At 39.3% G+C, this 12,459-nt stretch overlaps 1 protein-coding gene across 3 annotated transcripts in view; it reads left to right on the plus strand.

The window, feature by feature from the left end:
• Positions 1-12,459, plus strand: part of EBF2 (EBF transcription factor 2) — a 418,171-nt gene that overhangs the window by 379,092 nt on the left and 26,620 nt on the right. For all 3 annotated transcript variants that reach the window (XM_044083149.1, XM_044083147.1, XM_044083148.1), the window contains exon 11: positions 9,043-9,131. In XM_044083149.1, the coding sequence (XP_043939084.1) occupies positions 9,043-9,131 (89 nt within the window). The remainder of the gene's footprint in view (positions 1-9,042; positions 9,132-12,459) is intronic.

Here is a 12,459-nt window from a genome sequence, read left to right on the forward strand (position 1 = left end):
ATCGTTGTTTATGAGGTTCATACTAATATGCTTCATGGCCTTACAGATCAGACCTGTCAAGCTAATGGGGTAATAGTTTCCAGGGTCAGTAGTGGCACCACCTTTGTGCAAAGGGATGACAATGGCAGTTCTCCACTCTGCTGGAATGAAGCCTGTACTTAGGCTATGGTTGAATAGGGTGTTCAATGGTGAGGCTAGTTCTTGCTGGAAATGGTGCAGAATACAGCCTGGGATACTATCAGGTTCCATGGAAGCTGTGTTCTTCGCCTTGGATAGGGCTTTTAACACTTATCTATGGAGGTGTGAGGTGCGAGACAAGTATCGGGGATGTTGAATGGGCCTTTGAGGGGGGGCAAGGGGAGGTGAAGTTTGAGCTGAACCTATCTGCTAGCAGATTGGCTAAGTCAACAGGATCAGTGTAAGTGGTACCATTAAGAAGTAATTCAGAACAAACCTGGGCTTTGCCATGGAGGTTCCTGACTTAAATGAAAAAGGCTTTGTGGTTATCCTTTGTTTCAGGGGCCAGTTTAGATTCATAATTGGCTTTGAAGGTTTTCACTAGTGTTTTAATTTGCTTGTTGAGGCTTAGAAGGGGGCGTTTTCCAATTGGGAATTTGTGCCTTTTTATCCTTGGACAACAGTTTCTTTATTTTATTGTAAAGCCTGTTGATAGAGGATGTCCACCAGAGAGGTTTGTGTTTTCTTGAGGAGCAGGTTTTAGTTCTGTTGGGTAAGGCTGAGTCCATTCAGTTATACAGGTGCTTGTATACTGCATTGGCATACTGTTCAGCATGTTTGTCTGCATCCTCTGAGGGGGGCGGTGATGTGAAACTACTGATAGCCTCCCTTAGAAGGTTGTAGTCAGCTTTTGAGAAGTTTTTTAGCCTGGTTACGGCTGGGGAAGGGGGGGGGGTTGGTTGGTTGGGATAGGCACTTCAAATGAGACACACGGTTGGTCTAATCTCACCACGGAAGAACTTACTATGGGGGTGGTGCAGTGGTCACCCATGTTTTTGAGAACCAAGTCTAGAATGTTGTCTCCCCTTGTCGGGGATGAGACAAGTTGGTCTAGTGTGTTAGAACTGATGAAGTCAAGGAACTGTTGGGTGAGTGCATTAGAGCAGGAATAGTTCACCCAGTCTATGGTGGGGTAGTTGAAGTCACCAAGGATCAGGGTGTCAGGTGGTACCTTGATGGAGTCAGAAAGATCCAGGTTGGTGGGTGTCCTGAGTCATGGAGGGAGGTCTATAGCTGGCTATAACTTGGATGGGTTTCTTGCCAATTGTCAGTTGAACCTGGAGTAGTTCTAGTACATCATGCTGGTAAACTAGTCTGGAGGTGTGCCTGTCCTTAATGAAGATAGAGACTCCATCAACCTTAGTCTTCCTGACCTGATTTTGGGGTCAGAATGTGTGGAATCAGGTATAGCCTGGTAAGCCAGGGGTGCTCTCTGCAGCCTTGAACCAAATTTCCGTGACTGCACAGATGCTGGCATCTTCCAGTGCGAGAAGAGCTGTTTTCAGATTAAGGCTCCTAGTGTTAAGCACCATGACCTTCAGTTTGCTTTTTGATGGATCTTTTATGTTGGAAGATTTGTCTTTGGACATTGCCTAAAAAAAGGCATAATGGGGGAGGCTTGACCATAATCCTGAATCCCAGGGGTGACAAGTGGAGGCCATCTCTGGCAAAGCATCAAGGCCTGTCAACCATGTCATCCCAGGCAGACAGATAAAATTTACACACAAGCATGCATGCACACATCTTTATAAAAGGATTTTGTACATTTTTACTGTTCAGTAAATTAAAATATTCTTCCTTAGGGGTATTTTTGTACTTTTTTATGTAATGGGTTGGTTTAACTTCCATTAATTATCTCTAATAATGTATTTTTCCATTAGTCATCCATTCAAGTTCATTCTACAGTTCACTAAAGTTCTTTGGGCCTTAAGTAACATCTACATTTCTAGCAAGTCCCATCTTGTTCTAGAAGTCTCTAGGAATAAAATATTTAAAATTTTCATTTGTTTATTTCCTTAGTGTTTTTTTCCTGTAATCTTATTATATTGTTTTTTTAGATTAATGTCCTTATTTTTAATTGCTGACTTTCAGAATCTCACAGCTATGAAAAGTAATTACATCTGGCTTTACACCTGCAGTATAGAAAGCATAAATGTGTTGCAATTTCTGGCTTATAAATTGCTGAAAACTACCTTATGAGATCTAGTTAGTCTCTCCAACTGCATAACTGATGCATTTTCTGAGGTTAAGATTAGCTGTTACTTTGCCATCTACAGTACTTTCGGCTATTATTACCTTCCAGTGTACACGCTCTAATGGTCATTTAGTAAGATCTAATGCAAGAGTTGTGGGATGCAGGTTGGTTCTGTCAAGGTGGGTTGACTCAAAATTCACTGAATCACAAGTTCAATAAGATCCATTTACAGGTAAAGAAATACCTGCAGGGGGGGTGCAAAATTCCTGTTCCTCTAGCTTATTATTACCACTTCTGAGGTACCTATGAGCTGCAGAAAATGGGAAAATCTTTCACTATGGAAGAAACTACAGATTTCAGGAATGGTTTTATACTGATAAATTCAACCAAAAATATGACCCATGTGCTGAAACACAAAGTCTGTATGACTTCCTAGAATGCTGATCTACACATATATGTGTGTGTATATATACACCATTCAACAAGAATTACCATGTTTTATGGTAGTTTTTGGTAAACTAGTTTTATGTAAGCTGAAATACAGTGGTGCCCTTGAGTTCTGCTGTTGAATATATGGACATTATTTGTTAACAGAGCTTTCACTTTCAGTATTTGAATGGGTTATATTAATATGATCAGCGGAGCTTTTCTGAACTGCATGCTAACAGCACTGAAGGTGTTTCAACTTCCAGTTTTACTGTACACTTGGTACTGGAAGTGGAAGTTACGGAGTATGTTTTATCAGTTTGCAGAACAGCATGTGACCTGGTGTTGATGGTGTATAATGAATAAAGAGTGTATGGGAAAACTGCTAGAATACCCCCTTATATATCATGTTTTTTAGATTTTTTTTAGGTACAGGATCAATGTTTCACATCGATCATTTCCATGACTTCATGTATTTGTAGGTATGGCTTCAGTGCATTCTAATAGAACAGTTACTAAGCTGATGTGTTTGCTGTGATCTAAGCCTAACAGACCCCCATGAACAGTTTCATTCTTAAAGTGGTACTTTTCTGTTTCCCTCTGGTATCTCTCTCTCTATGGATACAAGGCAAGCTTGGCATCTATAATTGCACAGATGCAGTACAATGCAGGTCATGCTCTGCATAACACATGCATTCTGCCAAAGTAAAGAGTGCCCTTCATGTTACTTGGTCACTGTTTTATTCTTAGTGGGTTATCTCTCAGGCATTGGCTATGTCATATTTTTCTAGTTGTTTTTGTCGGGCCACATCAATGACTATAGCAAAACAGTTTGCTTCCATTTGTTGATTTACAACCAGTATGCCCTGGCAGATATATTACGTAATGGTGTATGCAGTGCCTCTGTCTCTCCTGCCTTCATCCTTTCACTAAATTAATTATGTCTGCTGTATGTGTAAAATAACAAATGTAACATGACAAGATATACTTCACTGTGAGGTAGTTGTGTAAAGTTAGAAATTAATTCTAAGGCAACAGTGAATGGTGTTACATGTAACAAGCATTGCTATCTTACAGTAACACACCTACCCACTATGTGCGTGCATGTGCAGACACACACACACACACACACACACACACACATATATATATATATATATATATATATGTACACACACAAACATGCACATATACACACATAGACACAAACATGGACACACGCAGACACAGATACACACACACAAGCACACACACATGCACTCATGTACCCACACACTTACCCATAAAAGCACATACGACTGTCCTATAATTTACTAAGTCAGTTTTCAGATTTTGCTCAATGATCACATGTAAGATTAGCATGGACATGTGAATGGATTTCACCAGTCATGGCATAGTATTTATCTTACCAGTTTAATTTTTTTTGCATTTAGACCCTAATACTTTTCTACTGTCTGTCTGTCTTTCTGTTTCAATCAGAATCTAGCCATTCACTGCCTGAATCTTTCTGATGTGTTCCCCCTTCTGTACAGCTGACAGCCTACCTTTGTTCTTTGCTTTCACTTTTGTAACACATTATCCATGATGGATTTCCCCCGTATCCTTTTTTTGTTTCCCTACATCAGGTACCACAAGGACATGACTTCAGTGCAGTGTGCCCTTCCTTGTCACCAGTTTTCAAACAAATAAGAAAACAAGCTGCTGAACCCAGTTTTTATATTAATGTGTACTCATTCTGCTGCAGATATAGTGAACAGGTTGTATACATAACCTCAGGTGTATCATGCATATCTACACATATTAATGAACTTGGATAAGACAAAAGTCACATACCTGTTGTACATCAGTTAGGTGGTACCATTTAAACATAGGTCTCAGTAATCATTCACCAATCCATACCACTGTGACTGCAAAGGCCAACATACTTAAGGGCACCCTTTTAAGCTGTCAGTGATTAGTACAACTCAGCCCCATGACTGACTGCAAAAGAGGGTGATTAAAGGCTTTGCTTCAAAGTGGTCCCAAATGATTGCATTATGTCTTCACAGAGAGCAGTTGTGTGCATATAAAAGCTCAGAACAAACTTTGCATTGGCCTCATAGATCTGCCTTTCTTGCTATTTGTGTTTAAAAACTAATGATAAATGTTTTTTACTTATTCCCTTAAGGTTCTTAATTCAACAGTAAACTACATTTTTTTCTTAATTTGCAGAGCACAGAGTATAAAACCTGATGCAGTCAAATCATAATCATGAAGAAAAATGACAGATAAAATACTGAATCTCTGGGGAATTAAAATATAAATTCTCAAGGCACTGATGACACTTTTTCAAGTCTGATCCAGAAAGGATTAAGTGACTGAGGCAGTGGCAATTTGCATTATTAAACTCCTTAAGCAAACCTGAACAGTTCCCAGTAGAGGATTAAGACATTCTAAGTATAGCCAAGACTAAATTCTCAGGCCCGAGTTTCTTCTTTGAATTCCCTGATGATCAGCTCCTGTAATATTTAACTTCATGCCATTCTGTAATTATTTAATAAAACGCAAATATAAAATGTAATCCATGAGGGAGGTGACCTTTTTCATTCATTTAATACCACTGAGAAAAGAGAAGTGTAAGTACAGGCCACATATCATGGGATATTCTTTATTCATTTTACTTTTCAGTCCTGTCTTGCTTCAAGACCCTGGCAGATATTGCCAGTGGCGACCCCACTGGAAATGAAATAATTTGGCCCATTGGGCAGTGAAGTACTCAAACAGTTTTAGCAAACTGGTTAACTCTCATGAAATTGTTTCACTTCTTTCGCACACTCACCATGTGGATTAAATAAGTAGTAGCAATCATTATGACGTTACTTGTGGCCTTACTGTTCTTTTGATATTTGATAATGCTGAAAAGTAAAGATGTACCTTCTTTGGCAGGGCATAGCCTTAATCACAATACAAGGACACAGGAAAGTAAAATCAGTGTTTTTAATTTATGTTGTATAAACAGAATTTTTCTCCCTTCTTCCCATTACAAGTATAGTGACATTTCTTCCAGCATCATAGTCAGAAAGAACTATGACCACGAGATATAACTAAATTATTTATTTACATTTGTTCACTGGGAAAATCCTACTGGGCCAGAAGCCCGTTTTCAGCAGAGGCCCGGGGAGAAAAGCTCCACAGAAATACAAAGAATATACAATAATTAGATGGTACAACAGTATCCGTACAGTAAGACGCAGAATACATATCTTCTAGTTAGTCTGTACAAAGTAGTATTCCATACAGTTTTCTAGTAGATACAGGTTCAAAAAGAAAAGCACAAGCATTTCAGTGAAGATCACTGTGAGAAAAAATAAAGTTAGTAGTGTGTACATATTAAATAATAGATATGACCAAATGATATTTCCTTTATATATATTTATTTTTAGTAGTAATAAACACCGAGGAGAGGGAAAACATGAGGTAAGGAGTGGACAGTGTGTTGAGAGAGTTATATATGTATCTTGTCAGTCAGGTTTGGCACAGGAGCGATGCCAGTTCTTGGATAGATGTTCAACAGTAGTTGTTTAAAACTGGTAGATTCAGGTGTGTTTTGGAGGGTATGGGGTAGAGAGTTCCATAATTTGGCTATATGATTTGAAAATAGGGCTTCACCGTGAATGTTGTTAGCTTTGTTTACTGTGAGAAAGTTTCTGTCTGCAGCTCTTAGACTTCGTAGGCATGAGTAGGGAACAAGTTCCTTGAGGAATGAGCAACTGTCAGGATGGAAGAGGATATTGTGTGTGAATTTAAGTTGGTAGAGATGAAGACGTTTAGGTAGCTCGAGCTAATTTAATTTATGTAGAGCAGTACAATGGTGGGTTGGGTGGGGAAGGTTGGCTGCAAAATGGGCTATTTTGTTGTACCAAGTTTTCAATTTGGTTAAGTCTTAATTTTTTTAAGTTGGTAAAGAGGGAGAAAGCATATAGGAGTGTAGAGAGGAGGATGATTCTGGATATGGCTAGTCTGGTATTGTCAGTGAGGAATGTCTTGATTCTGTCCAGTGAGCCAAGTCTGATATGAACTTTCTTAATTGTGGTGGCTATGTGTCAGTCAAATCTGAGTTTGTTGTCAATTATCACTCCAAGGAGTTTTATATGCTCAACTGGTTGGATGACTGTGTTGTTTGCTGAGAGAATAGTGAAAGGAGGGGGTGGTTGGTGATTGTTTGCTACTGGTAAATAGAATTAACTGTGTCTTTTCGGGGTTGAGGATAAGTTGTGATTTACTTAAATATGTTTCTACATTATTAAAAGATTGTTGGGCTACTATTTGAAAGTCTGGTAAGGTATCTGCTGAGCAGATTAAAGCTGAATCGTCTGCATACTGAACTACTTTAGGGTGTGTTGTAGATGATGCTAGATCATTAGAGAAGATGGGGAAAAGAAGGGGTCCTAATATGAACCATTGGGGGACTCCAACTGAGACAGGCAGAAGTGGTGAGACTTTGGATTTCCATCGTATTGCTTGTAGTCTGTCAGAAGGATAGCTTAGGAACCAGGAGAGGGAAGTCTTTGATAGGTTCAGTGAGGCAAGAGTACTAAGGTTATTCCTTGAAGGTGGTTACACCGAGGTGCTAGAATACATTTTTGTATTTTATATATGGTCTTTTGTTTTCCTGGAGTTTTCCATCGTGAATAGAACTGCTGACACATTTGAAACGTTTGGATATCAGTTGCTGTAATTCAAAGAGTACTAAGACGTGTCTGATGGGAGACAGTGTCAAACGCTTTTGACATGTCTAAGAAGATTGATGCTACTTGCTGGTTTGAATTTCTCAGCTGGTTGATGGTGCTAGAGAAATTAATTATTAATTAATTATTATTATTATTGTTTTAACTCTCAAATCCTTTCATTACATTTATGAGATGCATCCATTTCTTGAAGTAAACATGCGGAAAGTATAGAATAGGCAATTGATTCACTAAGGTTAATGAATTGCATATTAAGCATGACCATCTCCTTATAAACATACTTGTTGTCCTTACAATGAATAACTTCTCTGATACAAACACACACTAAGGAACTGGGATCGGTTAATGTTATGTTCTTGTACTGTCAATAATGTCAGTGCTTATGTTGTTCTTAATATTTGCTATTTTTTTAGATAATTTCATTCTTTGCCTGGTAACATCAAGCAGACCACATTAGCTTAGAAATGCATCTGATTTAGTAGACAGTGATTGTCCATGTCTTACATTCTTACATCAGATGTCGGCTTTGTCGAACTGCTGAGAGCTTCCAAACAACCTACTAGTTAGAGAATATGCAAATCCATTTAGCGTCTGGGGCAAAAGGTACCCAACATAAAAATGCAAACATAAAAGAAAGAAAACAGAGTTCCTCATATCCAGTACCAAAATCAGCTGTGAGGTATGGGGGGAATTGTAGGAGGGAGCATGGGGATATTTGCAGTTCAAGGGAAACCTATATTAAAGGACAAGACACAGCAATCTTCTGTGTCATAGTCTGTGAGTGCATATGTATGTGTGCGTGTGTGTGTGTGTGTTTTATATATGTCTTATATATAGACAGACAGATATATAGATATAGAGATATACATGCGTACCTGTAAAAGACATGTGTAGTAAGACACTGGCACAATGGCCTGACCTCTGCATAGAATTATGAGTCTTAGTGCATTTTGCAGTTTGCAGCACCACTTAGAAGGTGCAACAGAGGCAGTAATGCAGAGACCTTATTCTGCCATCTCAGCAGCTAACTAGGTGGAATATTTAAAAGTAAATACAGAAAGCACATAATGATGAGTCAGAGCCATTGATGAACAGAAAGCAGTGAAGTATACAACCTTTGCTGAAATAAATGGAAAGGGAAATATAGCTGTGAATCTGAGGCAAACGTTCAGTGAAAGGCTCATATATGGCTTTTAAGAGAACATTAACATTTCCACCTTAATTATATTGACTTTCTGTACTGGGAGTAAATGTGGCTCAATTCTAAATCTTTATGGTTACACATAACTTTGATATCTGTCTTAGGAGTCCTTCCACTTTATGATAATACACTAAAATTGACCTTCATACAGCTGTTGCTTTGCAGTGATGACATCATTCATGTGTAGTACTGCTATGCAAAATCCATGTAATTACATATTCAATATGTCATTTGCGCAAGAAATGTGATATTTACGTATTAATATATGGTATTCATTACTATTTCTCTTTAATAATAAAACAAAACCAATGCTTTGGTTATATAATAATATGCCTGGTTTGTAGAGAGCTGCAGTCCTTCTTTTTGTTTCCTGTTCCCATGGTATAACTCCATCTACAGATCTAAAGATCTTTCTTAGCCTTTTTCCTTGCTTTTCAGTATGACATATATATGTTCATGTTTCTGTCTTATTGTAGCTTTAAATGAACCAACAATAGATTATGGCTTCCAAAGACTGCAGAAAGTAATTCCACGGCATCCTGGAGACCCTGAGCGGCTGGCTAAGGTTTGTATTATATAAATGTGATTCAATGTATTTTCTAAACTCTGAGAGGTGCAAGAATAAAGTGTCCCTTTTATTTTCCCTCACTCTGTCTTCTTAAAAGCTAGCTGAGAATGAGTTTATTGAAACTAACAGAGCCGGAACGGATATCCAGGGCGGTGATACAATTTGATATAATTTCCTTTTTCCTTTTGTTCATTAACAAGTGCTCATTTGAATAATATTATATTAAATACACATAAATAATTATCCTTGTAGGCAGCATATCTAGAGTCAGTGCTCTCTGCCATCGTACTACAAATTCAACATTGTGATCTCAGGCAGTGAAATGACATGGAGGTTTTGTGACTGGGTATTACTTAGAAAGAGGTGATATAACCACAAGTGAGTGTTGTTTCACAGATTACACATACTAACATCAAGTCAACATTTTATTATTCAAAAGAGAGGAGAATAAAAATATTCTAGGATGCCAAATGTAATAGTTGACTGATTAAAACAGCTTTTTGGTAACTTTACGTAACAAGCATAGCTCTTTAAAATACTGAACTGCAGTTACCTTTTGAATACCTTCATAAAATATCAAAAACAGGATGGTCTGTTTTAGATCATGAGCTAAATTTTAATTTCTAATTATTAATTATTTTAGCAGTATAAATGAAGACAGTTGTTTTTGATTAGTTTATTCCACCTTCTATATGTACAAACTGTAAATAAGTTTTCCTGAGTGGTTTAGTAATGTCATGCATGTTGGTTATACTGACCATAATTAACAACTAAAATCAGATATGTAACTGGATGTTTGCACCTGCTTCTATCTATACACTATACTCCAGGTGTAATTTCTGAGCATGTTTTGTTCTCAGATGGGTGCTCTTTGTATTAAGAATTGTTTATTGTTCTCTCCAGGCTGAACCCGAAAATAGTCTACAGTGATCAGTGTTCTATCCCAGTTAGTGAACTGAAACAAGTAAACAAGCAAACAAACAAACAAACTCTTACTATAATAATTTTCCCACCCAAGGTCATAAAGCCATCTGTTAACAGTAAGTCATGTGGCAAAAGATCATAGTGTTACAAGTGAAGACTATGTCTATAGATGGAAAGTAAAACACTAGTGCATTATAGGTTCATAGGAGGTTACTAGGTTAGCAGCCCTAGACCCTTACAAGCCTAGCCATGTTAATCCCATGTTGTCTCAGTTGTCTTTGTCGAGATGGATGCATATTTGCAGAGCACATCTAAGATAAACACCAACTACCCCTGTCCATGAGGGACATGGGTACCAATCTCAGGGTGAATTTGTTCAGGTTGAGCTAGAATAGGGTTAGTGAGGAGCTCTACTTCACATGAGCGTCAGTCTCTGGGAGATATATCTGTCTCTCCAGCATGTGTCAGTCTCTGGGAGATATATCTGTCTCTCCAGCATGTGTCAGTCTCTGGGAGATATATCTGTCTCTCCAGCATGTGTCAGTCTCTGGGAGATATATCTGTCTCTCCAGCATGTGTCAGTCTCTGGGAGATATATCTGTCTCTCCAGCATGTGTCAGTCTCTGGGAGATATATCTGTCTCTCCAGCATGTGTCAGTCTCTGGGAGATATATCTGTCTCTCCAGCATGTGTCAGTCTCTGGGAGATATATCTGTCTCTCCAGCATGTGTCAGTCTCTGGGAGATATATCTGTCTCTCCAGCATGTGTCAGTCTCTGGGAGATATATCTGTCTCTCCAGCATGTGTCAGTCTCAGGGAGATATATCTGTCTCTCCAGCATGTGTCAGTCTCTGGGAGATATATCTGTCTCTCCAGCATGTGTCAGTCTCTGGGAGATATATCTGTCTCTCCAGCATGTGTCAGTCTCTGGGAGATATATCTGTCTCTCCAGCATGTGTCAGTCTCTGGGAGATATATCTGTCTCTCCAGCATGTGTCAGTCTCTGGGAGATATATCTGTCTCTCCAGCATGTGTCAGTCTCTGGGAGATATATCTGTCTCTCCAGCATGTGTCAGTCTCTGGGAGATGTATCTGTCTCTCCAGCATGTTCTGTTAATGTCACAGGCTAGGTTAAGATCCCTAGAGTGAGTGACTCTTGTGCCATTTGACTTGCAGATGTGCAGCATATCCATCAGGGCAGGGTCAGAGACTGCCCTGTAGGCCAGGCACAAGTCACCTCTCAGCAGCCTATACGATACAGAGTACAGTGACAGGGTTTTCAGTCAATCAACGTAAACCATGGTTTGGAGGCCCTGTATTTTCTTGGTGAGAAACCTCTGTGGTCTCTCCAGCTTCTGCAGCTGTCTGGTGAAGTACATGCAGAAGGAGCACTGCACTCTATTAATGGTCTGATGAGGGCCGAGTACAGTGGAATTATAACAACCTCAGACCCGGATGCGATGCCCTTACTTATGACATGCGCAATGTAGAAGGCTTTCCTTACCACTGTGGAAACTTGGTAGTAGAAGTTCAGATTGCCATCTACCTGTATTCCCAGATCTCTTACCAGTGGGTTTGAACTTATGGGTGTGCTGTCAATATTGTAATTAGCAGGGAATTCTGCTTTGTCAAGGGGGATAATAATGCACTTTTTTTGCATTTAGCTTTAGACTGTAGCTTTGGCACCAGTCATTTGTCTTCGTTAGTCCCTCTAATATGTTAAAATTGTTAGGGGACTCATGTGGTGGCCCCCAATTTGCAATCATCAGTGAACTTAGTAAGCCAAAGGCTGTCTACTTTAGCCTGGACTTCCGAGAAATAGATTCCAAAGAGTAAAGGGCCTAGCACAGATCCTGGTGGTATGCCACTTGTGACAGGTCTACTGATAGAGGTGGAGTCACCAATTTTGACAGTATGTGTTCTGTCAGTGAGCTAGCTGGCTACCCATTTAGTGACATAAGGGTTAATCCCCAGCTGGGAGAGTTTCTCAATTATGCCCGAGTAGGGGATTGTGTCAAAAGCCTTGGCTAGGTCATGACAGGCAGTATGAAATGTCCTACCGTCATCTCAAACAAGTCTGCTAGGTTTAATAAGCATGCTCTACCCATAACAAAACCAAACAGGTTTGGATCTATTGTCTTAAGGTCACCTATGTCCTTGTTGAGAAGGCCCAGGATGATTCTTTCTATGGCCTTGCAGATGAGGCTGGTTAGACTTATGGGTCTAAAGTTCCCAGGGTTGGTAGATGGCCCCCCCTTTGTACAAGGGGATTACTGTTGCTGTTCTTCACTATGTCAGAACAAAGCCAGTTCTCAGGCTATAGTTAAAGAGAACACCAAGTGGGTCCACTAGGTCCTGTTTTAGATTAATAAGCAGCCTGGGATGTTATCTGGTCCCACTG

This window comes from Protopterus annectens, chromosome 9.part0 (assembly GCF_019279795.1).
Source record: "Protopterus annectens isolate FY-2018-M chromosome 9.part0, PAN1.0, whole genome shotgun sequence".
NCBI lineage: Eukaryota > Metazoa > Chordata > Ceratodontiformes > Protopteridae > Protopterus > Protopterus annectens.